This window comes from Archocentrus centrarchus, chromosome 24 (assembly GCF_007364275.1).
Source record: "Archocentrus centrarchus isolate MPI-CPG fArcCen1 chromosome 24, fArcCen1, whole genome shotgun sequence".
NCBI lineage: Eukaryota > Metazoa > Chordata > Actinopteri > Cichliformes > Cichlidae > Archocentrus > Archocentrus centrarchus.
Genome location: NC_044369.1, coordinates 25,908,025 through 25,935,368, shown reverse-complemented (window position 1 = coordinate 25,935,368; position 27,344 = coordinate 25,908,025). Strand labels below are relative to the sequence as shown.

The 27,344-nt window shown below is 40.3% G+C and overlaps 1 protein-coding gene across 1 annotated transcript in view; it reads left to right on the top strand.

The window, feature by feature from the left end:
* snap25a (synaptosome associated protein 25a) overlaps positions 1-25,966 on the top strand; it is a 41,678-nt gene extending 15,712 nt beyond the window's left edge. Inside the window, exons 2-8 of the mRNA XM_030721064.1 lie at positions 1,571-1,714; positions 4,380-4,421; positions 8,667-8,715; positions 11,781-11,898; positions 17,922-18,041; positions 20,514-20,658; positions 24,379-25,966. Of these exons, the coding sequence (XP_030576924.1) occupies positions 1,643-1,714; positions 4,380-4,421; positions 8,667-8,715; positions 11,781-11,898; positions 17,922-18,041; positions 20,514-20,658; positions 24,379-24,447 (615 nt within the window). The 5' untranslated portion in view covers positions 1,571-1,642 and the 3' untranslated portion in view covers positions 24,448-25,966. The remainder of the gene's footprint in view (positions 1-1,570; positions 1,715-4,379; positions 4,422-8,666; positions 8,716-11,780; positions 11,899-17,921; positions 18,042-20,513; positions 20,659-24,378) is intronic.
* Positions 25,967-27,344: the final 1,378 nt, after the last annotated feature.

Genomic DNA, 27,344 nt, shown 5'->3' with positions numbered 1-27,344 from the left:
GCATGTCCCTCTGGATATACATTAAAAAATTATTCTTCATAACGTTCGCCATGGGTGATAAAGGCAAACAATGTAGCGGGGTTTCAGCTTAGGCAGAAAACAGTGAAAAGGATTTAATTGCCTTAATTTGCCTCGTAGACATATCTGCTGATAATCTCTCACTCGTCTGACACATGACAAATTGTTTCATGATCATCTTTCATGCAAGCTCCCAATAATCCTACTTCTGGATGCATCCAGCTGTTTGGCCAGTGATACTAGCCTCTCCTGACCTGCAGAGAGGAGGGACGGATCGCAACTACAGGACCACATGCCGTTTCTTTCTTTCTCTGGCTAATCCTCTAAAAAATCCCAGTCCGTCCTCTGTGTCTGAGGCTGCCATTCCTCTGCTCATTCACTCCCCAACAAACAAACAATGCTTCTGCATCTTCATAATCCTCTGTTATACCACCTGCAACAGAAAACAGAGGCCTGGGAGACAGCAGCATCCCACCTGGATCCCTCTTGGTTTTATGTGTTTTGCTGTGTGACTTTCATGAATATGATCTAATTACATTCAGGCCATTTGCTGCATGACATGCTCTTCTTTTTGCCCCTCTGGAATACACTTGTAATTATGTACCTTCATTTTTGTGTTAGAAACAGCTGTTTTCTGAAGGAACGGCGAGGAGGGAGGTACTCATTGCCTTCTTCAAGAGCATCCTGATGCCCAGTGATGTACAGAATTGAGATTTAAGTTTGCACGAATTAGTATTAAGTTAATTTCTCTAGAAAGCATGATCTGATATTGCAGTGTTAGTGTTGTTCCTGCAACATTGTAATCAGAGTTGTTTTCACTGCCTGAACCAAACCTTGCCTTTCTTTTTTAGTACGCTTTTCTTTTGGTGTCATACAGGACAAAAAAAAACCAAGTCGTTATGTTCACGTATGCGCTCCACACTAGTACTTGCACACAAACACATGTGGTATTGTGAGTCTGTCGCTGCACAGCCTCTCCTTGTTGCCTCCGGCAGGCAGGTTGAGAAAGAAGCAGGAGGTTTGTTGCTAGTTTGCGGACTAATCTGAAGATAATATCACCTGTCCTTATTTTCAGTTTGCCTCAGTAATGTGGCTGAGACGAAGGTGGTTCATTCAAGGTCACCCCAAAAATATCACTAAGGATCACGTCAAAGGATCAGGCAAACATAAAAGAGGAAAGATGAGTAAATCATCCCTGTGTTGACTGAGCAGGGATAATGTGCAGTTTAAAAAGTTGAGAATAATTATTTAAAAGCTTGCAGAATTCTAATAGTGCAATATATTCCAGTGGAAGTGTCACCTGGTGCCTGATTTTTGTGCTTTTCTTTACGTAAATAAAGAAGTTTTCATCATGAATTGATGCAGAAAAAGGACTTGAGCTCAGAGGGTAGGAGATGTGTGATCAAGTGTGATGTTGTAAGCCTGACCACTGGTACATACTTTGATACTGCAGCAGTCACGCATCAAATTATCCCTGTTATCTGCTGCCCCGAGACAGTCCACTGAGCCGTTTGCTGCATGCTAAAGGCTTCATGTTTTGTCTCTCTTCCAGCCCTCCCCGGATTCCCACTAGGATCTTCTCTTCCCTGTTGGAGACCTTCTCCACCCCCCACATCCAGCAGCCATGGCAGATGACGCAGACATGCGCAATGAGCTGTCAGACATGCAGCAACGTGCTGATCAGCTGGCCGATGAGGTGAGAACAACAGACTCACTGCGTCACAGCCGCTTGCCTCGTAACGGCAGGCGCATTTTTACAGATATCTGACTGAATGAAGACTCACATGGCAATTAGAAAAAGAGTGAATTATAATTTGTTAACTTTATTTTATATCATAACATAAAAATAGACCTTACACAGCACAGTGCCCGGGGCTGCACCTATTTGTGTGTGCGCCGGTGATGCACAGCCAAACTGCATCTGACTTTTCATAACATCTCGAGTGTGCGTTTGGCAGTGCATGTGGTATAAAAGGGCACACTAATGAGTGCATTAGGTTATAACGTTTATGTGTAGGAATTTGTGTATGTGCTTGTGTGTGAACGGGAATGTGTGTGTGTTTCATCAGCAGTTAGAGAGAGAGAGAAAGTCTCCATCATGGCCCAAAGCTGATCAGCCCACACCCCTTCAGCTTCACATATGACTCACAGCGGCACAGCTGAGCAGAATATTAAATACACACACACACGCATGCAGGAACATAAGGCATACACAAAATGGCGGCGGCAGAATAACAGTTTTTGCCTCTGTTGCACTGACTTACACGAGCTCTCAGATCCACAGAGGAACGGCGGCGATTTCCAAAGATAAAAACATTTAAAAAAAATGTGGAGAGTCTGGCTGAAAAGAGCACGAAGGCAAAAAAGGGAGGAAGAGGGAGAAGAAAGAAAACACCCGCTACATTAAACATGGCTGCCCAGTATCAGATTTGTTTGTTTAACAGCCCCCCCACCCCAACCCCTAACAGTCCAGACGATGCGCTTGCAGCGAGCACAGCGAGGCAAAGCTGTGTCATTGCAAAAAAGGACAAGATACCACAGAGCGCCGTCCCTGCTGCTGCTTCTGTGCTCCGCAGCCTCACGCTTCTTAGAGAGAGAATGGGAACGTGCCATTACATATCTATCACCCCACCAGCTAATAATAGATATCATACAGTCATGAGGAAGGGGTCAGTGCCTGTTTTTATTAACAAAGGGTAGTTATTTTTATTGGCAGCACTGCTGAATAACTGTATGGAAATACAGTGCTGTGCAAAAGTCTTGAGCTGCCCCTCATCTCTTTATGTTTCACTTTCAGACTTTCTTGTAATTTTTAAAGTGGGCTTCAGCAGTCGTTCTTCAGGCTTTCTGAAGGTCTGACTATTTTCAGATGCTTTTTTGTTGTTGTTTTTAATTAAGTCACTTAACCCTGTCCTATGAATCATTCAAATATAAAAAAGGTACATAACAGACTACTTAGCAAAGAACCAATTTGAAATCTTTAACTAATTTTTTAATATCTTCAGCATTTTTTCACCAACAATCTGATTCCCAAAGAGCTATTAAAACTTGGCATATCTCTGCACGGTGTGCACTGTGTCCTTAAAAGGTCTGAGGAAAGTGGAGGGGAAAAGAAGAAGCAGGCCTAAACATATATTTATGAACACAATCTGAAAGTCATGTATTTAAGAAACAGGGGAAAAATCCAGCAGAGACCTGACACAGGAGCTGAGAGATCCATCTGCTGTTCATCAGCCTCATCAGAAATGGTCTCAGTGGAAAATTGATGGAATTATGAATGCAGAAAAGTACTGTGAGATTTTGATTCACCGTGCAGCACCATTCAGAAAGCTTCTGATTAACAACAGCTTCATTTTTCAGCATGACAAGGATCCCAAACACACTGCCAATGTGGTAAAATTATACCTGGATAGAAAAAACACTATCAGTCATGGATTGGCCTCCCCAGAGCCCGGACCTCAACATTAGTGAAGCAGTGTGAGATCATCCTGAGATGAGAACAGAACAAAAGGCAGAAACATCCAAAGAAGAGCTTTGAATGTCCTTCAGGAAGCCTGGAGAATCATTCCTGAGTCTACTGAGTCTATGAGAGGAAAGCTGCCTCAGAGAGTTCACGCTGTGATGAAGGATAAAGGTGGACACACCAAATATTGACTTGTACAGACTCTGTTTTTGCCTTATCTACAGAATTTTTCTGTATCTCTGGATTTTTAAAGTTCTTACATTACAAAGAAGCCACTGTTACAAATAACAATTTCCGTTTATTACAGTCAGACATTCAATACAGAGTGTGCACACAGTCTATCTCTGTGAGTTCATGTTGAGTTCATAGTGATAATCATTCAGGTATGGATCCTGTTTGTGGCTCGCTGATTGTTCAAATTGGCTCCACTTTGTTTTGATACACACTCGCTCGTGTTCAATCGAATGAACGCGAGTACCCACGTTGTGTTGTTGTTTAAAACCCAGTCAAATGAGATTGTAACAGGAACCCAATAGTCCTGAGAAGAAGTTATTTCCAATCTGCAGTAATTTAAAATACTACCATGGCTGAGTACAAGGACCTCCCCACCCTTTCACGTGCATATGTGCATGTATAAGCTGGGGAGAAGCAGAAAGACCCCAACACAGAACAGAGCAGTCATCGTGACACTGATTAGGCTGAATTAGGTTAAAGACTGATGTGGGGTTTCACTGAGATCAGCTGATTTGGACATATTGCAGGTGAGCTTGTCTTCATGGCCGTGTGCTATGCTTGGCTTATTTGTCATCACTTTAAAAAACAAACAAAAAAAAAAGCATATAACACAAAAACTTTTCAAACCCAATCTGACATAACTGCATCTTTTATTTCCCGACAGTCACTGGAGAGCACTCGCCGTATGCTGCAGCTGGTCGAAGAGGTAAGAAAAATATTCTAAATAATGGCTCCTCATTGGTTTCATTTATTTTCAGTTTAATATATACTTTTTTATAATATTAAAAAATCTGAGGCAACAAGTGCTGGAAATAAATGATTAGTGATACTGAATATCTATCAGGTCTCAAGGATTTATGTTTGTATTACGGATGCTCTTTATTCCATCAGCAGTTTTGCAGCAGAGACCTTTTACTGTGCTGAGACTCAAGAAAGAGGAGATGACACTTTTAGTCATTTTAATATTATAACTATGAGGATATTTAGTTTTGCCCCTGCGTTGTAATGTTGTTACTGTTATTAAAATTTTCATTTTTAGTAACTTGGGCAGGGAGAACTGAACGCAACGCAAACAGCAGACACACAAACGTGTATAGAACAAACACATTTTGTCTCATACGTTGCTGTTGCATCTTAGTATCAAAGAAATAACTGCACCTCCACATGAGGTCCTTTGCATTTTACAAATTAAAATGATTTCTTTAGACTTGACAGCACCAGCAGGCACCATGATTACACAATCCCATTATTATTCTCATTTTCTAAAGAACACCATCCTACTCACAGGAGCATGTCACCGTAACAACACTAACATTTCAGAGGAGCAGAGACGAACATGTACTGGAAGAGTGAGGACAGTGAGACGCTCAGTGTTATTTGAGCTAAACTGATGAGAAGCAGCAAAAGTGCATCTTTGTGAAACAGGGCTCAGCAAAGGGAACAGAGACAGCTGTGATTTACTATCCCACAGTGACATGGCAACAGCCAGGTCAGTGGCTAACCTGGCTAATGAACAGTCTTAGTATTTGGCTGTTCAGTCTGTATGGAAACTGAAGTGTAAAAAAGACAAGCTGTGGTTAGACAGCGGTTATATAGCAAACTATTTTCTAGCTGAGTGCAGTTCACAGCGGTTTCCGCCTGTTTCTAGTGTTTAACTAACGTGTCTTGTGGCTGTAGCTTCACATTTCATGGACAGTCAGAAGAGCGGTAGATGTTTTTTTGTCATTCTTGGCAAATTTTCTTAGATCATGCCATTGTTCTAAGGAAATCTCTAGGGAGTTGGTACCCAGAAAGCCACCTAAAGAACTAAACTTCAAAATAAAACAGGAAGTAAACTGACAGAAAGACAAACCATGCAGACAGAGGGAAAGAACTTGACGGAAATGCCAAAAAACTGCAAATTGCAACAATAAAATCTATAAAAACAAACCAAAATTCATGTTGCTTTATCTGTTGGTGTAAACACCAACGGACTCCAACTGGAATAGACCCGGTTCAGCTGGGCTGCGTCAGTGAGCACGTCCAAATCACATTCATAATGAGCCTGATGGTTAAATGTGTGCCCAGCTTTAGTGAAACACGAGTCAACTGAGTAATGGCGTGAATAGCACATTATATGAAGACGACTGACATCAGTGAGAGGAACACACGCACAAAAACTGCAGATTTCTATTTGCTCATCTAACAGTCGTGCCAATAAATAATACTGTGATGCACCGAGGCTGCAACAAGCAGACACAGATGGAAGAAAGAAGGGAGGGTGTAGCACAGAGAGAGAGAAGAAGTAAGGGCATCTGGGGGTGGGGGTGGGGGTGGGGGCGGCTGACAAGCTATCCGCTGCAGCTCTCAAGGTCATATTGATCATCAGTCGACATGTCTCACCATGCAGCTCCACCCTACAAATGTACTGCAGGCAGGGAGGGAGGGCCTGAAGGAGGGGAGGACAGAGGAGAAACTTTGAGCTCCTTTACGTACGTGTCCGAAAGATGGAGTGTAGAGAGAAAGGGAGAGGCTCTCACACAGTTAATGCAAAACTTAAAAACATAAAAATCTCAGAGACTGGAGGCAGCAACAGCCAGACTGAAATTTCAGCTGAGAAAATGGAGGAAGTGAATAAGACAGACATCAGTTTAGTGATCATTTGCGCCGTCTCTGCTGCTTTATTGAACATTAGTTTAAACTGAAATCTTCATTAACAGATTTCTTTGGAAGCAGCACAAATAGCTACAGTAACATGAAGCTGGAATGTCTCTCGTTGATAACATTCAGTGGCTCTCATGATGTCACACAGGATTAATGTGAATGAAATCCAAACAAGCTGTTCAGCTGTACAACTGTGTAGAAGTTACTATTTCAGTTATTCCACAGTTGCTTAGCTTAGCTCACTCATTGCTGTCAGGCCATTTGAAAAAGCAAGGTTTATTAGATACAATATGGAACATTTAAAATGTTATCACAGGTACAAAAATAATATTTTTTAGATCTTTCCAACAAACATAAACTGTAAACCTGTAACAATGATCTCTAATAAAAAGCCAAATCCATCACTGGAGGTGTAGGATAACACAGGAGTTCACCTGCACCACCAGTTTAAATTAAGGGAGCTGCATCACACCATTTCTGTATGGTTGATTATTCCTGGGTTTCCCCAGGGACACATTTCAGATACTTTGGGATTTCTCATGCAAAGGCTTACAGAATTACAGAATAATTTATACGCCAGCTTCCTCATTGCTCCCCTCTCGCCTCTCAAGCATCAATGTGGCTTTCCTTCCGAACTGCTGAGGCGGCAGGGGGTGGCTAGTTTGTCATGGTGTGCACAGAAGAGTGTGTGTGTGTGTGTGTGTGTATACCGTGACACACCATAATCTTATTTATGCCTATCAGGCTGAGCCAGGTGCCAAATCTCAGTGCTGCATTTTTAAGAAGCCCACAGTTGTATGTAAGCTAGTGTTGCTATACTGTGTTTGCTCAGACTCCTTTGCCAACCCAGCCTATCAGTGACTAGTAGCATTACTCTTGAATGCTCTTGCAGGCTCAGCTGTTCAGATGTTCCAGTCAGGAACAGAAAACCGATGTTATAAATTTGAAGGAAAAGGAAAAAATATGTAAAAGAAAAATGCACCGCGCAAAGGTGATGACTTTAGAACTCTAATCTGCTGTCAGTGTTAGTGTTATCAATCTCCTTTAGACTGTTTCCACCTCTAATGAATAGGTGACATCTGGCTGTAGCTCAGGAGGTACAGTAGAGCAGGTCACCTGCTAATCGAAAGGTTGGCGGTTTGATTCTGGGCTGCATGCCAAAGTTTCCTTGGGCAAGATACTGAACCCCAAGTTGCTCTTCGATGCAAGTGTTGGAACATGAATGTGTGTGAATGTTAGATAATACTAGAATTATGCTTAGTTACACGTGGAAGTGCTTCTGTGAATGCAAACGTGTTGTATTAAGCACTTTGAGTGCTCAGAGTAGAAAAGCGCTATATAAGAACTAGTCGATTTACATTTATATTGTCTAATCAATACCATCCAACATGCAGAACATGTTACAACTCTACCTCTGCTTTGATTTTAAATAGATCTAGCCTAAAATTAAAATCTTGGACTTCTAAATTACACTAATTTAGACATTATTCCACATTTGTTTTTGGTGAAGCATGTGCTCAAACTATTATTGGTCTGACTAAATGAAGACTGGCTAGGTGTTTCAGGTATTTCGGGTATCACAACACAGCCTCAATAAGAAACTATATCTTTAAAGGTACTTTATTGTAAATTCCTGTGTTTAGAACTAGTTAAAAAAACAAACTTCCAAGATGAACTTAAGCTCTTAACAGAGTGAGAAGATACTATAACTACGCAATGCATGTATGTATTGTGTTTAAGAAATATCAAGTAAAGTTGAATTAGGGCTGGGTCATGCGTTTATGTAATACCAATTTGTACCACTAGATGGTGCAGTGAGTTAAATTAATCTTTATTTAATGAGGAGCGCCTTCTTGTTGTAATGGTGACCTCGAAAAAGGCAAAGTCTCTTAAAGAAATGGTGGGAGGGCTAAAAAGAAATTTTGCAAAACATAAAAGAAAAGCACCAAACACCTGAAAGCATTTTAACACACACGCTGGTAAAAGGAGGTCGACCTTTTTAGTTTAAATTTGCAGCAGATAATTGCAAAGCGCACCTTTAAAAGTATGTGTGTAGCTCTCCTGCTGTAATAAAAAAGCTATTTAGTGGAGGCGAGCACATACTTCCTGTTAGCTGCGAGTTTAATTGTCCTGAATTGAATTTCAAAGAATATAAACTACTGTAGAAAGGAGGGAAGTGGAGTTTTCTAAGTGAACAAAAAGCAGCTTCAGGTTACAGTCATGTTTCCCTGAGCTCCTGTAGCCTCATTACTGATTCATATTTCATGTTATTCTCCTCCTTTTCTACCTTTCTGTCTGTGGGGAACAGAGCAAAGATGCCGGCATCAGGACTTTGGTTATGCTCGACGAGCAGGGAGGTAAGTCTACAAGAGGAGTGATGGCAAGTTATGTTGCGACATATAAGCACAATCAAAGTTGGTATAATGATATTAAGAAATAGATATGATTACATTCAAATACTAGCAGCACTAAAAGTTTCATTTGTAGATATGTTGGTATTATCAGTTGTAAATGACATGTTTCATATACAGTTGCTTGTTTTCATTTAAGAGTCTTTCCAAACTAATGCATTTTTTTTCCTCAGATTTTTTTTTTAAAGGAATATTATTTTTTTAGTAGGGTTTTGATTTATTGCATGCTTTATTTGACTGCTGAAGGTTTCAAGTTTAACCTTGGGGATGTTTTCTTTCTTTCAGCTTCATTTAACATTTGTTTCCTTTGGCTAACATTTTTCTTCTTAGTTTGCATAACTGCGTTTACTTTGCCAGCAGCTTTTTTATTATTTTTCTGAGCTGAGAAAGACAGTCAAAGGAATTCTCATAAGTGCCAAAACCTTAACAGATCCTGTTAAGAAGATTAAATGCCAACCACTGCGGTACTAAAACATCACAGCTCAACGACTCACTGTCCAGAAACCAGGCAGCGTGCTCGTCCCTGTGGCAGTGTAACTTCTGGGCTGTTCTTGGAGCTATACTGTCCAGAAAAATAAATAAATAAACACCTCTATGCCCTATTATATTGCTTTCTGTCACAATAAAGTGAAAGCAGTCTGAGGACAGCTAAATGAGCTCTTCAGCCACACTAACAGTCCAGAGGTGGATAAGAAAAACGATCGATTTAGCTGGTAATGACAAAAATATTCAACCACTTGTCTATCAACCCATATACGGATTTGTACAATCCCTGATTAGATCCAGTTTTTTTTGTTTGTTTTTTTTTTTTTAATCAGAAAGCCAGCTCACACTGGCCTTAAAAGATATCAGTTGTATTGTGAAGCGAATGTGGTAGCACGATATTGCCATTTCCTGGAAGGTATGTAAACCACTGCAGCACTGCAGTAAGAGGTCAGCCCTAATTGCACTAACATCACTCACGGAGAGGAAAGCTCTATCCCTCCTCCAACCATCCATTTAGCCTTAGTGCCTCCAGTACTGCAGGATCTTCCAGGATCCTTTGCAACAGCTGACTGGACACACGGGCCTGAGCTGACCTGCAACCTCACAGTATTGATTTTGTGCAGGCAGAGCGGCCGTACCTCTGCACTATTGATGCTGAAGTCAATTTTTACAGGCTGCAGTGGTTTGCCTCTGATCAAAACTGGTTTGAATTTTAACTTTAAGCCACTGACCATTTTTTCTTATCGCTCTTTCATGAGCACCGCATGTTCAACACCATCACCCCTCTTCACTGTAATAAAGCTAACCTGATATACTGTCCTATATTGGTTGAGTAAATCAGCATAAATGAATGTCAACCAGGGATTTTACAAATTTGTAAAAAGTCAGTGAACTAGTTTCTGAGTCCACTCCATATTTAACCGTGCCTCACGCTTTCACACTGCCTGCACTGTATTTCCTCTAATCACAATCTGGATGGAAAGTCTTTGTAGAATACTCACCCATCAGCATGACAAAGGCCCTGACGCTCACTAACCAGAAAGCACTCATATTTAAAATCCTTTCAGTTACAATGAACACTTGTAAAGCCAGACAAAAGCAACACAGGCAGGATCCAGACACTCTGTGGTGGCAGCAAAAGGGTATGCTAGTCATGCTTTTGCTCTGATTCACAGCCCATAAGGGCCATATGCTGTAGCTGTACATATTTAGGTGTCAGGATATTTCACCAGCAGCAGCTGGTGATGGTTCATATATAACCGAAGAACATGTAATGCCAAATTCTCTTCATTTTTACACTTTAAATTTGATGGGTTTCAGCTTCACTGTACCTTACAAAAGAAAAGACCTTTCAGTGTTGCATGATGCTGACCCCACATTAAAAGGCTTCAAGTGAAAATTCTTTGCTTTATTCTAGTGAAACTTTCAGCACAACTGAAAAGGCCTTGAGCTATTTCAGAGCATCCTGATATTCTCCAACTAGAGAGAGATACAAATGTTCAGACAGAAAGATTTCTACCATCAGCTAATACTGGACATGGTGGGAGCAGCTAGGCTGGCACTTTCTAAAGCTAAGAAAATCTGCCAGCCACTGCCTCCAAATCTTACTAAAAAACAATTATTATATATTATAATAATAAAAAATATTTTATATTGCTTCCAGTCACAGTTTTAAATTGAACTAAACTGGTGCTAAAAGATGTTTTTTGTTCCTCAGGCAGAGCCAGGCCAGGCCATGGTCTTATTACCTTTAAATTGTCTTTATCCTAAACTAGCCTGCTGGATCTTTTTTTTTTTTGAGTGATATTTGATCTATTAATTTGAGAAAATAGATAAGCTAATTTCCACCAACATTTCTACTTCCAACTAAATTCACCAAGTAGCTAGAGAGACAATATTTACTGTCATTATTTGATTTTTGGCGGGGCTTTCTTAGACCATTTTCTGGACCAAAAATTCTGTAAGTGCACACAATTGTATTTTAGCCAACCAAATCAATGCACTCTACAGAAGCTCAGTTTTTATCTCTCACTCTGACACTCACGTACACATACACGCCAGAATGCACACAAACGCCTCAGTTGCTGCTCATCATGACTCATATTTCTGTCAATCAGTCAATGAAATTCATTCCACTACTGTCATCCCTTTGTCCTGACCAGAGCAACTCGATCGTGTTGAAGATGGCATGAACCATATCAACCAAGACATGAAGGAAGCCGAGAAAAATTTAAAAGATTTAGGGAAATGCTGTGGGCTTTTCATATGTCCATGTAACAAGTAGGTACTGACAATGTGCCCCAAAGGTTCTTTACATATGTGGTGGCGTCCAGTTTTTCCTTCTTTTTTTTTTTTTTTTTTTACTTTCTTTCGTCATAGTGTCTGAAGTTGTTGTCTTCTCTCCTTTGTCCTCTTTATCTCTCTCTTTCTCTCCTCTTCTTTCTCTATTTCTCTCTCTCTCTCTTCTTCTTCTTCTTCTTCTTGTGCTCCGTTCTGTGGGGGATAAATGACTTGTGTTTAATCAGAGCAACTGGAGCGCATCGAGGAGGGAATGGACCAAATCAATAAGGACATGAAGGATGCAGAAAAGAATTTGAACGATCTAGGGAAATTCTGTGGTCTTTGCTCCTGTCCATGTAACAAGTAGGTGCTGCTTGCCTGCCTGCCTGCCTGCCATTTAAAATTAAGAACAAATATATAAGAACTTTCAAAATAACCGAGGTAGAAGTGACATCACAATGGCCATCAGCCAATAGTCTGCTCTACTCCAGCTCCAAATATACGCCGACTCTGGCCCTTTCTCATCCTCACAATGTGGATATGGGAGAACACGATGTGCTTTAAAAACATCTAAAACTTCCCTATACACACAGTGCACTTAAAGTCGAACTGAAATGTTGTGATGATGTTGCAAAATCATAATGTGCCGATTTTTCAAAAGGGTTTAAAACAGTAAAGTGACTGAAAATATCCAATTATAGGACGTGACATTTGTGAGGTGACATCTGACATCGTGAGGCCCAGTCATGCAGTTTAGTTTGTAAATTTCCATTGATTTCCACTATATCTCGTGTTTTGTATCAAAAATTGCTAATTCATTGGCAACTCCCACATGGTTGATGCTGTGGATGCTGTTTGTCAATGAAGGGGTCTTGCTAGCATTAGCTGCCTCAATTTTTGGATGTGACGATGGCAAATACAACACTCAACAAGATGTCTGATTCAGAGTAGCGTACTAGCACACAATAGCATACAGTACAACATGGCATAACAGCTTACAAGTAACTGTGGAATAGTGTATTGCTCACATGAGACATGTTGTACAAAGTGGGGGTAAGAATGGAGAACTTAAAAAAAACAAAAATCATAAAACAATTACAAAACCCAAAGAAATACAATAATTGTTTTTATTCTTTGTTTGTTTTAGCAAAAGTGGTTTGTAATTTCAGTTCGACTTTAGTAAAAATAATAGCCAATAAAAAAAATCTGACAATGGATACCCACTGGATTCTGCAGATAATTGTGGGCACATGCAGCAGCCTTGGGTTCTTATGGTGCCTTGTCCACTGGATTGGCATCCAGACACATAGAGCATCACAGAATTTATAGCTCCACAACTGGGAGCAACCCATAGCCCAACAGTCTGAGCCATCACTGCTGCCAGAATGCTTAACCATCCACATCCACTGTCCAGATTTATACATATCTTTGCACAGTCAAACCAGGTATGTACAAATAGACTGGTGAGACCCAAATTCCATAAAGCCGAGCTCTAAACTTCCAGTCCTCCACATACTATAAGCTCTCCTCCACTCAGCCAAGGCCATGGTTCATCAATAAGTGCCTCTCTTCTACCAAGTGCCCTTCTCCAAGTGCCATATTCTCTAAGCTTCCACTTCTCCAAACACTACTATAAGGGGAGTCATCTACATGCAGGTGTGGCCACTGTAGAAGTCCCACTTGTAGCAGTTGTATTGATTCTTTCTAAAGAGGGTTTGTTTTTTTTCAGTATTGAAAAAAAAAATGGTGGTGGGAAGAGGGGACTTCTACAATGATACCACTGTAGCTGCTGACTTTCCCAAATTTAAAAGTACTTAGATTGCACCAAAGAGCAGGGCTGGGGCTCCAGAAGCATCTTGGCACTTAGATCATCTTAATGTGTTGACTCCAGATGGAAACTTAATGATCTTGGTCCCAAAATGCCTTTGGCCAGCCTGGTCCAGGACTGTTTGACACTTCTCCTCATCTGCATGATCTCTACCACCACCACACTGCTCTAGCATCCAGTAGATCCTCACCTGTTTGCAGGCAACAAGACCTTTTTGTTTCCCTTTGAACAACCCGTCCCCCACTGCCATTTTTGAACCACCAAGCACCAATGACATGGAATGACTGGCGAGCATGACCCTTTGAATGCTCATGCATGCATGATGATGCAATTCATAACAGCAATGCTACACGTGATGATGCTAAGATCATGATGTTGATGTTTACAATGAAAATGATGCCGATGGAGATGATGGTGAAGAACAGCATTTTTTTATGTCAAAAACTGTGATAAAATCACATCAGAGTAGCTGTATAAATATATTCATTTGTGAGCACTCAAATGTTGTCAGGTGATTGTAGCCATAATTTTTGTAAGTTTATAAGCTGGACCAAATCCGAAAGCATGCAGAGACAAAAGAGAGTTAACTGAAGTCCCTGCTTGACAACAGATGGAAAAGAAGAAAGAATGCTTTTTTTAAAAGGGCAGATAAAAGGGGAATGCTGCATAATAAAACTGTCATATGCTAGAAGTATGGCAGCAAAAACGGTGGAAATAGGAAAAACATGACAGTATGACACATTCAGAGCAAATGAGAGAAACAGGAGTGATGTTGCTTGCAGCTAAAAACTGGGTTAGGACACATGCGCAGGGAGATATTTTCAGGAATATAGTCAGGGTTGATGCATAAAATGGGTGCTACAGCATATGTACTGTGTGGTACCCTTGTCTTAACACGGGTCTGTTTTGAGATCCATCCCACCAGTGCTGCAGTTTTCCACTCTTGTTCTGATGCAGTTTCGCTGCAGTGCCACCTCTCCTGCAGAGCGCTGTGCTAAATTAGCCTTTATCCTGCACTGGCTGTTTAACGCTGCTGCTTGCTAAGCTCCCTTTCCCGCAGGGAACTCGCTCACATGTAGGTCAGCCATATCAGATAGTGACATGATAGCCTGCTGGGACATTGACTCAAACTGCCTGCACACATAGAACGATGCTCAAAAGACAAATTTGACATATTTTAGTGAGATTTTTTTTTTTCCAACACTGCTGCTCACTGTATTTCCTAATCCCTTCAGCATGCAGGCTGTCTATCAGAATTACCAGACTCCAGATTTTGTTGGTCCTTCATAAAGCCTTCATATTCAGGCTGTCTGAATGTCACTTAGTGGTGGATTGCTCAACTTGCAGGACACTCAGTGAATGAATGAGACTGAATGACTTCGGTTTTACCACAGGACCTGCAATACTCATAGGATCTAATCAGATCATCTCAGCTCAATCATAGCAAATCTGATTAGAGTTGTTCGATATATCCTTTCTGAGACAGCAGGAAAGTAAATTGCAAATTAAAGTTCTACGAAAGGAGAGGAGATTGAAAAAGATGTTTGCAATATCAAGGAAGAAAGAAGAAGAGCAGCAGAAAAAGAAAACAGATGGAAAGATAAAGGACGTAGACAAGGGTAGAGTGTGTGTTTACTGGTGTGTGTCAGCAGGGACAGGGAGCTCAGTGAAGCCTTGCCTCAGTCCATTTCTATTAATAAGAGCAGTGTAGGAGGCAGCTGAGCCATTGCCATCCCTGATACAGCTAGAATACATCCACACAGCACTCCAAGGTTATAAAAACTCAGCAACTGACATCGCATTACAAGTAAAGACCTGACAGAATGCTGCTGAATGGGTGGGAAAAAAATATGTTTAGATATGTGTATAGTGACACAGAAATGGCAACAACAGTGCCTTAAAGTTCTGAATATAATGAAACACCAAATAAAGGGATACCCTGCAACTATTACCTTCCACTCCATCCCTTTGCTGTTCGGTGCCCAAACAGATGCTGAATCTGACAGTGTGAGGTTTGTCAGGCTGAGTGAGGTGACATTTACAAAGCTGTGCAGCTAAGCTGGGATTGCACTTTGTGCTAGCACAGCTGTATTTCTCAGTATAGACAGAAGCAGACGTGACTTTCATTGAGAGACGTGTTAAGTCAAAATCATTACCCCACTCCTCTGCCTCACTGCCTCAACTGGCTAGTTTGACCAGGACTCTGTGACATATATAAACATAAAGCCAAGGCTGGGGGGCTGTTACAAAAGGGTTAGGAATAGTTAAACATGGTGTTATTCTCTACTGACTCCCTCCAGTTTCTTGTTGTGTTTTGTTTTTTTCTCCTTTTTGTTGTTTCACAGTTTGTTCTCCGCATTGATCGCCGTCCCTCCTAACAATGTGACAGTCCTGTACACTCTGTGTTGTGTGTCTGCCAAAAGCTTGTCTCTTCTCTGTTTCCTGTCACACTGTGGGAGTGGGGTGTGGTTTAATCTTGCAACAATACAGAAGTACATGTGTGTTGGTTTAAGAAAGAAAGAAGGAATAAGGAAAGGCTACAGTTAAAATGAATCACCGGAAATCTTGCAGCTATTAAAATGCATGTTAAGATGATACAGATTGAAAGATATGTCTTAGCATACAAGGCTTGCCTGATTCTGAACAGTATGTTATATACCTGCAATATAACATCACACACATAAGTACTGTGTTACAACAGAATGAGCTTGTACCTACTAAACCCAATCTACCAGCCAGTCCATGCCTGCTATGCTTTGCTCGACTTAGTCTAGTCCCCACCATATATTTATGTGCTGGTTGCATGAAACCAATTTTAACACCCTGTGTCAGCTTATCATGCTACATGCTAATATATTTATACACTGCTCAAAAAAATTAAGGGAACACTTTTTAATCAGAGTGCAGCATCAAGTCAATTAAACTTCTGGGATATTGATCTGATCAGTTAAGTAGCAGAGGGGGGGGGTCGTTAATCAGTTTCAGCTGCTTTGGTGTTAAATTAACCACGGGTGCACTAGAGGGGCAACAATGAGACAACCCCCAAAACAGGAATGGTTTTACTGGTGGAGGCCACTGACATTTGTTCCCTCCTCATCTTTTCTGTTTTTTCACTAGTTTTGCATGTGGCTAGGGTCAGTGTCAATACTGGTAGCATGAGGCAATATCTGGACCCTACAGCGGTTGCACAGGTAGTCCAGTTCCTCCAAGATGACACAATGATATTTTTTCCATCGTGGAGGAGTTATGTGCCATTGCCAGAAGGTTTTCTGTGTCTCCCCAAGAGCATGGAGGAGATTCCAGCAGAAAAATAGTGACTCTAGGAGAGCTGGACAGGGCTGCTGAAGGTTCTTAACCCATCTGCTTACCAGTATCTGCACCTTTGTGAAAGGAGGAACAGGATGAGCACTGCCAGAGCTACAAAATGACCTCCAGCAGCTGCTGGTGTGAATGTCTCTGAACAAACAATCAGAAACAGAATTCATGAGGGTGACCTGAGGGCCCTATGTCCTCTGCTGTGCCCTGTGCTCACTACCTGGCACCATGGAACCCAACTGGCATTTGCTGTAGAATACCAGAATTGGCAGATCCACCACTGGAGCCCTGTGTTTTTCACAGATTAGATCAGGTTCACCCTGAGCACATGTGACAGATTGTAAAAGGATCTGGAGAAGCCATGGAGAATGTTATGGTGCCTGTAATATTGTTCAACATGACCAGTTTAGTGGTGGGTCAGTGATGCTCTGAGGAGTCACATCCATGGAGGGACGTACAGACCTCTACAGGCTAGGCAACAGCACCCTAACTGCCAATAGGTATCAGGATGAAATCCTTGGACCCATTGTCAGACCCTACACTGGTGCAGTGGGTCCTGGGTTCCTTCTGGTGCACAGCAATGTCTGGCCTCATGTGGAGAGTATGCAGGCAGTTCCTGGAGGATGAAGGAAATGATACCATTGACTGGCCCCCCACGCTCGTCTGCCCTAAATCCAATAAAACACCTCTGGGACATTATGTTTCAGTCCATCCGGTGTTGTCAGGTTGCACCCCAGACTGTCCAGGAGCTCAGTGATGCCCTGGTCCATATCTGGAAGGATAGGCCCCAGTGTCATCAGGCATGCGTACAAACACGTGGAGGCCATACAAACTACTGAGTACCATTTTGAGTTGCTGCAATGAAATTTGGCCAGAATGGACTAGCCTGCTGCAACATTGTTTCTCTTTGATTTTCAAGGTGTCTTTGCATTCAGCCCTCTGTAGGTTGATCATTTCCATTTCCATCAAACGATGTGGCATCCTTTCATTCCTAACACATTATCCAGTCCATATATTCGGCATGATTTTTTTTTTTCACATTGAGATCTGATGTTTTCAAAGTGTTTCTTTAATTTTTTTGAGCAGTGTGTATGTGCTGCTGCAGTACCTCAAATCCAAGGCTCTCTTTGTTACTTTTTTAGATAATTGGAAGCCAGCCTGGTTGAGGTAAATGATGGGTCACTTATTTCAAACTGTTGAGTAACTGTCTTTCCACATCCTCCCCGTCACTGCCGGTGGCCAGGATGAAGAGCGGAGCCAGCAAGGCCTGGGGGAATAACCAGGATGGGGTGGTGGCCAGCCAGCCCGCCCGCGTGGTGGATGAGCGTGAACAGATGGCCATCAGTGGAGGCTTCATCCGCAGGTAGGAGGAAGTTTGAGTGTTATATACAAAACCTTTAAAGAATAAGGAGGAAACATAAGTAATCCTGAATGTGTACTGACTTTTTGGGTTATAGGGAAACCACGAATGTATGATTGTATAGGGTAAATGTGCCAACATGTACAAGACAAGACAAGATGAGTAAACATGAACATGGTAGCAACTATACATAGGTAGGCTGTAAATCTCAGCAGTGATCAGTTGGTACACAATTAGACCAGCACCAATAGCCTGAACTGTTGATACAAGGCAGGATGGATCTATGCTTTCGTGTTGTTTACCCCAAATTCTGATCCTACCATCCGAATGTTTCAGCAGAAATCACGACTCATCAGACCAGGCAATGTTTTTTTAATCCTGTTATTAGCTGACAGGAGTGACACCTGCTGTAGTAGCCCATCTACTTTAAGGTTTGACATATTGCACATTCAGAGTTGCATTTCTGCACACCTTGGTTGTAACAAGTGGTTTATTTGAGGTACTTTTGCCTTCCTATCAGCTTGAAGCAGTCTGGCCATTCTCCTCTGACCTCTGACATCAACAAGGTAGTTTCTCCTGGATATTTTCTGGTTTTTCAGACCATTCTCTGTAAACCCCAGAGATGGCTGTGCGGGAAAATCCCAGTAGATTCCGAATATTTCAGCAGTTTCTGAAATACTCAGAAACTCCAAAAGCTGAATCTATGTTTCTAAAGAAGCGAGTATGTATCAGTATTTTAAAAGCACACTTCCAAAACTATCAAACTATTACTTAAAAATATTCAAAGTTTTGTGACTTAGACACAAATGCATCTATTTGCTTTCAAATGTCAGTTTGGACCATTACAAAATATTTTAATCCATTTAAGTGTGCAATCCAACAATTTCAGCAAATGATGATCAGTTCATGCATTAAGGGAGATTCTGTCATGTCCTGTGATGCTGTGAGGTTTGACTGTTTGTGCTGTTTGAAGTATTTTTCAGGCCCGGATGTTGCTTCATGGAAATTTATCATTTCCTAAGCTTAACTCAAGCTGAATGGCAGTGTCAGTATGCATTTCTCAGATGATGAATTATCCCATTTTTTATTGTAGCATCGACCTTGATCAGTATTTAAAGTCACCCAAACAGGAACTGACGGTCCCTGTCAGCATGAGCGCTGTTTTAATACGTTAGTGTTACTTGATAAATGTTAGCATGTTAACACATAACACACATCATAATAGGTAAGTCATAAACACCACCTATGAATAAAAAAGCAAAAGAAAAAGTCCACAGTTCAGTGGATACAGAAAAAAAAAAAACTATATCCACTGAACACTGAGCTTTTAAATGATGGCTACGTCTTTTCTATCAGCTCCATCTTCTAAAGGTCAGAACAGCCAGCATGCAGCTGTAAATGCATCAGAAGGAAAATGGAGTCAGATGAAGATGAGCAGCAGAAAGGACATTAATTAATTAGTTCGCTCTTGTCTTGTCTCTGTACATCATCAGAATACCTGAGTCAGAGCTATAACCCCGCCCACATTGAGTAATTTTTTTTTGCACTACATCACTTTGTGGCCAAAGGCTGATTGCCACATATTTGGTTATTCGCTTTAACCATTCCCTTTAACGTTGAGATAAGTTTAACTCAGGATCGACCCACTTCACCCACCGCTGCTACTAGTCGCTGACTGTCACGGTTATTGGTCGCAACATCACTGCCACTCTTCCATTTTGTACGCCCTTTAATAGATCCAGACTGCTGAAAGTTTAGTCAACATTTTCAACAAGCTGCTCAGATGTTTTTATCAATTCATACATAAATTAAGCAGCTTTTATGTCTGGAAAACAGATTCTTGATACTCATGTGCCTTTTGAAGAAAATAATGACTTTCAAAGAAAATTAATCAATATTTTCCTTTTATTTACTGGTAAATAATTTCTTTCACTCACACAACCCTCAGTCGTATTTTGTGGCAGACTGTACAGTTACCTGTCTCAAACACAGACTCATATTGAATCTCTGCGTTATGTAATGTGATGTTTAAATGTCTAAATGTGTACCCCTGACTGAGTTCCTGGTGGATGAAAGTTTGATTCACAGCTATAAGGCTTTAGAGCTGTAAATTGAATTGAACTCATGCTGGATATTAGATTATATCATATTGCAGAGTGACTGTTGTCCAAAATGTCTGTCAGTGTTCTACATTTCAATTTTTTTTAATTAAAATGAATCTTTTTTTAAAGATTAGGAACTGTATATCTGGATAACATTATTGTGATAATATTATGGCATCTAATAAAGAAAGCAGCAGCAAAATACTGCACTTTTGTCCAGACACCAGGCCTGAGGTCAGACCCTGCTCTTTGGAGGTTCAGAGGTGAAATATGGATGAGAGTGTCACAGACTGCGATGGCAATATGTTCTGTTCTGGTTTCCTGCTGTTTATGCAGACTTTGCAGTATTTAAATGTAACCTTTTGTGTTTCAGGGTAACAGACGATGCCCGGGAAAATGAGATGGATGAGAACCTGGAGCAGGTGGGTGGCATAATTGGTAACCTGCGCCACATGGCCCTGGACATGGGCAATGAGATCGACACCCAGAATCGCCAGATCGACAGGATCATGGAGAAGGTACACGCACAGGACAAGATACAGATTTCACAACTTTTCAGCTTTTTCTTCAAACGTTACACATATTGGGTTGGCCATTGGACAAATGTAATGGCCAAGTCCACTGCTTGGTTGTGTTTTAGTGTGATTTTGTTTGTGTTATTTTGCTTATTTAGTGATTTGCCTCCTTGCAAATATCACAGTAAATTGTCAAGTATTAAGCAGTATTAAGTATCATCTAACAAAGGATCAGTGCGGACATTTAGGAAACTGCTCGGAAAGCTAGCTGCATGTTGAGAGTTTGCATACAACACCAACTTAGGTTGCAGATCACTTATCCTGATCATTGATTAGCATATGTTATCTCCACCTTTTGATAATTTTTTTTTTTTTTTTTTTTTACCTTTTAAAGACAGCAAGGTATTCGTCATAGGATTGGCTCATTTATGATCCTCACTTTGCTGGTTTTGTCTATTTAAAACAATCAAATCAAACAGGCTATTAATATTTTGTGTAATAAATGAGAGTATGCAAGAGTATGCTGCAAACACGCCTCTGCAAATTACTGGTAATTAGCAACTGCAATTGTTGGAATCATGGTGGTTGATTGGAAAATTTTAAAATACTGCCCAACCTTAATGTCCTAGTGACAAGAAAAGAAATGCAGCATGGTGCAAGTGCAGCGTGTACTTCATTATGAGCTTACTAATTTTATTTTTTACTTATCCACAATTACTTAACTATAATTATTTTTCACTAATACTTTCTATGGAATTGCCTACTTAGCATACTAAACATTAAAAGCTTGTGACAGAACATGCATGGGACTTTATTTTAAAGCGAACACCTTCAGTATCTTGAAACATGGTTGCTTAGGGCTAAAAACCAACATAACTCTTAATAGTACCCAGGTTCTTGGGAAGCTAGTACATATTTAGAGGTTAAATGATGTAGCAAAGAAATTATTGCACATTTCTCAGCAATATCAGGTGTGAGACTGAATGTCGACACAAGCAAAAAAAAGTTTACTTACCTTTAATTTTGTCATGCATTTCCACATATACTGGCTTGTTAGCTTGGTCTGTTTCAAAAAGCCTATTCATCATAATCAAGGCCACCATAATTTGTTTACCATGGAAGTTTGGTCTGTTCTAGGATGTGGTTATTAAAAGGATTTGTAGAAATGTTAAAGATAATCACAGAATATGAATCTCTTACAGCATGCTTAAAATTGTTTTGATTGTTAATATTGAAAACATAATTTTTCTGCAGTATGTATTATATCTTTAGTAACCCAGGGCTAAGAATATTTGGATAAAAGTTTCGGCCAAGGCCTCCAAATTAGGGCAAAATAGTTTTGTAGAAGGTAATAAAATGTCTGCTGAAGGGTTATCCATTATGATTTCTATTATGATTTTCATTTATAATGAGAGGATATCCCCCAAGTACTGTGGAAATAATGAAAACATTATTGAAAATTTATCTTGGAAAAATTTCTTTCTGGATCTATTATAATTAATATGGTTTTTAAAGCTGACCTCACACCCTGAAGCTCCACCTGGCTCTCCTCTCTCTTCCCTGAACCAGTTCTTCTCATGATCAAATTGTTTAGTTTTATATTTAAAAGTAATAAGAGGCTAATACATATTTCACTAAACTAATTTAAGACCTCGTCTGAGCTTCTTCAGCCTCTCCACCTTTCATTGTTTCAACTGAGTCATTACTCTATGTACTACCATTCTCCTGATCACTACACATATCTAATATACTGTCGTACATGTTGATAAATTATGATCAGGTGTTACCCTTGTGCTGTGTGACCGTTACACTGACGTAACTCTTTTTTTTAAAAAAAACTCTTTTTTAAAAGTCCTGCTGCTGTTTCAGCCTTTCAGTTGGTGGTGGTGGCATTGTGCTGAAATGAGATAACAAAACATGTTGGCTAGTTTAGCTAACTTCTAGACAAAGTTAGCAGTTAAAGATATTGGACGAGTGACCATCCCAGGATGTCACGGCTGGGTGCTGCAGGCAGGGCAGAGAGGACGTCAAAGCGGGACGAGGTGAGAGCTGAACTTGACTTAACTTTTATTAAACAAATAAACACCAATGAGAAAGCTGGACAGGGGCCAGTTACACAAAAGTACTCGAAAACTAGAAACTTGAAATACAAAACACTCAGCATGGACGTTAACCTAAACGTACAGAGACTTAGGACCTAAGGGCTAATGAGGGGAGTGACAACAGGTGGAAAAACAGCTGACCATACTTGCAGACCAGACAAGGGGAAGCAAAACTGAATACAACACACAATAAACACGACACTATCAAAATAAAACAGGAAGTGGAACTACACACAAAAACACCCAAACCTAACACAAGAAACCCTGAATAACATACAAATAACTAACAGAAAACCTAACCATAACAAACTGAGGATCTAAACTAAAAGGAACACTCAGAAACAACCTGAAAAATACAACAAAACAGAGCTAAACAAAAGGGAACTCAAAAACACTGGGCCACTGGCCCAGGACCATGACACAGCATTAAGATGACTGAAAAAGATTTGGTTTCTATATATGAAAGTAAACTGACATTAAACAAGGCGTTATAAACAAGCCATATTCACGGCAACATTCCCGACAGACCGTTTTACCTAATTCAAAAGAGTTTCTGGCTGCATTTGCACAACATCGTTTCGTTTTGATGCTTTTCAGCCTTCTGTTTACACGGTAGTGTTTCAGAAACGACCTGCATTTACACGGTGACGCGTGAAACGATGAAAACGATGTAGTTCCCATGCCAGGCCACAAGTTGGCATTGGTTTTTTCTTTGCAAAGTTTGTTTATGCAAGATGCACATGCATGAAGGGAAACAGTAGGAAGCGTGGCAAATTGTTCATTACTTACAAAATGGCCAATGTGAGAGGTTTTGTGTGGACTGACGATGAGGTTGGATCGCTGGTGCACACAACGCTGAATTACAAAATGGTAAAAACACAAGAAAAGCACAAGAAGCACTCGTGAATCCGCGAGTACTGTTTATCAATTTGCGCGTGCGCGGAAAACTGGCCGTCGCAACCATAGTGCGCATGTGTGAGTCAAACGTTTTCAAATCACCCCAGTTTCAAGCGTTTACACGAGAATGCAAGCCGGTGCGTTTCTGAAACGCTCCACTCTTGACCCCGTTTCCGAAACACATCGTTTTCACTCCGTTGTCGTGTAAACAGAAGGGTGAAATGCATCAAAACGACACCATTTTCATTTTGAAACAGCGTCGTGTAAACAGGGCCTCTGACTCCCAAATACACTGTTCAGAGGCGGGCGTGGGGAGCACAGTGACGTGACGCTAAGTTGCGCCTTCAAAATAAAAGCACGCGACTTACAGATTTAGTATTTTTTTTTTTCCTCAGCAGTGTAATTTTTGGGTAAGACAAATTACCTTGTTTCCAATATTGGGGGGACATGCCCCCCCCCCCCCCCGGTTCCTACACCTATGGTTGTTAGGAAACATTAAAGCTTCATATATCCTATTCTATGGTTGTCCAATTTGATTACGTAAACTATTGAATATATCCTCAATTGCAGCTATGGCCTTGTACAAAATCTACCTGGTTAAAAATAAAGATCACATAATAAATACAGATGTTGAATGAATGAATGAAGTGCTATCATTACTTTAGAGTGTGCATAAAACTATCACAAGTACAAATATTCCTCTCTCTCTTCCTCTCTTTTCCAGGCTGAGTCCAACAAGACCAGGATTGATGAGGCCAACCAGCGTGCCACAAAGATGCTGGGCAGTGGCTAAACGCCCTGAGCCCAAAGCGTGAACGTCTCGGCGTCCCGCGCCACACATTGACAGGCGCTGACATGCTTTCATCATGGTATTGACCTTCTAGGTTTGCACACATGCACATATCACCTCCCCTCCCCATTGTAAATGTTGTTCTGTGTGTCGTCTGTCGAGCTTTTTCAAGATGATTGTCCTCGTAAAAAATGATTTCTTATACTCCGTATATCATTCTTTCCAAAGGTTGTATATAGTGCTGACTTGATGGATCTCTAGCTCACCTGTGAAGTTTTTATTCTCTTTGTCAAAAACAAATATATATATATGATATATTATTATATATCATATATATATATATATATATATATAAGTACACTGCTCTGGATGACAAGTATATAATAGGAATGCTATACAAGCTGTTTGTTTTTATTCTTTTTCCTTTTCAGTATCTCAGTATCGTCCTAGTAAAACTGTGTCATTACATATAGGCTACTGTCATGCTCCTTATTTTGGTGTTGTCACGAAAGAGACAAAAGAAGATGGAAAAACATGAGTTCCGATTTACAAAGCGGTGGTGCAGTTGAACGGGATTGCAAAGAGCACTTACAATCAAAAGGCAGTCGTTGGTACATTTTCCTTCATCGCAATCATACTGAGTTACTGTTTAGACAATGTGCAACTAGACTCTCTGTAGCTGTATTAGACATTGCATTCCAAGTGACGTGAATTGTGCGTTCTCTGCATGACAAATGGTAGATTTTAGTCTTATAAATAAAACCTGTCTGAAAAATATATATAAAAAATGATAACATGGCAGTAGCAGATTGACAAAACGCATGCTCAGTATTAGGACACAGTTTATTGTTCCATACTCCTGCAAGTTTGCAATAGTGCCACTCTTTCTGTCTCGATATATTTACCGACTGTGACCATCTCGTTGTACAATAATGCAAAAGGGATCAAAAAAGTGAGATGAAGTTGAAAAAACTGAGGACTTGGGGTTGTATTGCAAAAAAAATGACCTGTTTTCTAAATGATTATGCAGTTCACTGATGAAGATGTTGATTATATGATGAAAGCTGAGGACTGGTTGTGTACTGTAACATAGGTTTTGGATGCTCTGAAAAAAAAAAATAAACGTTTGCAATGTAAAGCAAAGACGCATATTTCTGAGAGACCTTACTTTTATAAGAAAACTGTATCTGTAAGTTTATTCTCCCCGTGTGGTTTGTTATTGGTAAAAATAATGATAATATTGAACAACAATTATAACTATACTCTGAAACAAAAAAATACATACAAATGGGTTTTTTTGTTGCTTCTGTACTTTAGAGCTATGCACACCAAATCGCCAAAAATGTCGAGTAGTTAGAGTAAGGTGATTAATTACCTAAACCTGAATGACACAATAGGTTAAACTGTGAGATTGATGTCCTCAACGCATGTAATATTAAAGACTCCCTCTCTGTATCCTGTCAGTGTGTGAAGTGGTGGACATTTTGTAGCTAGCTGAATTGATTAAAAGTAATAAACCCTAGTTGCACCCGTGTCTGTCTTTATTGCTTAGAGACGTTGATCGCTCTCTCTAAAGTCCAGGGTGGCATTTACAGAAACTACCACTCACTTTAAGCATTTTTAGATTATGACTCATGTGGCAGACAGTCCACCCGATGGCCCTGTTTTCTCTAAACAAGAAGCCACTAGTAGTCCAGGGGATACACTGACAGTCAACGAGATAAAATAATCTGTTATTCACCTTTGCTGTGAGTAGCTTTGATATAATTTTACAAAAATGTAAGTTTAATGTAAGAGAAGAGCCGTATCGACAGACAAGAAGTTATACATGATCTCTAAGAACCTGAAGCATTCAGGAATGTCAGCTGAGGAAAGCAAAGTAAATACAGAAGTTTCAGTTTAATAACCCAAACTGCCAAAAGTTATCGCAGGAACTGACCCCCCCCCCCCACCCCCCCCCCCCCCTTTTTTTTAAAGACCTATATTAAACTCTATTATTTCATCCTTTAAATCAATAAAAATTTCTGAATCCCTTCTTCTACCGTATTTATTTTTTACATACCACACAAGACTGACTAAAAACATTTGGACTTTTGCTTTATAAATAAACTGATGCTCTTCTTAATTAAAATTTCACCTGGGAAGATACAACAGTCACAAAAAAAAATTTTTTTTAATTCAATCTTCTTTCTTTAGGATATACGCCCACTTTTTACCCATGATGTTTCTCATTTCCAGACATATTTTGGCTTAAAACTGCCCAAATTTGCATATTAAAGAAATATACCACTTATATTTAGATGCTAAATATGAGCTAAACATTTACAGCCAAGAGTTAGTTAGCTTAGCTCAACTCAAAAATTGGAAAAGGGGAACCAGCTAACCTGGTATATTTCATATGTTTGAAATCTCCATATGAGCAACTGTAAATTAAAAAAAAAATTCACACCACAGCAACAGTGATCCTTGAGCTGCTTGGCTATAAGATGAACAGCAGCCACACAGAGCAGTACCCTCCATGGACAAGATTAATAGAAGCTAAGATCAAGGTAGCATGGAGAAAAGTTAGTCAACTATCAGCGTTGCAGAAAGGTGTGATGAAGTAAGTGGTGCCCATGAAGTACAAGGAGCTGTCTATACCAGAGGCCCTACAAACTGCCAAGCAAAGACTCACAGACTTGGCTACCTGACTGAAGAGGTATACCAGAGAGATAGAAGTCAGGAGAATAAACCAGATGTTCTCCACTGAACCATCCAAAGTGTACTCTCAGTGGCAGGAGAACAATTTGAGAACAGCACCCCCACCAAGGCTGGAGATGGAGCAATACTGGAAGAGCATATGGGAGAAGGATGCATCACACAACACCACAGAGTACACCACAGGAAATTCCCTGAACAGG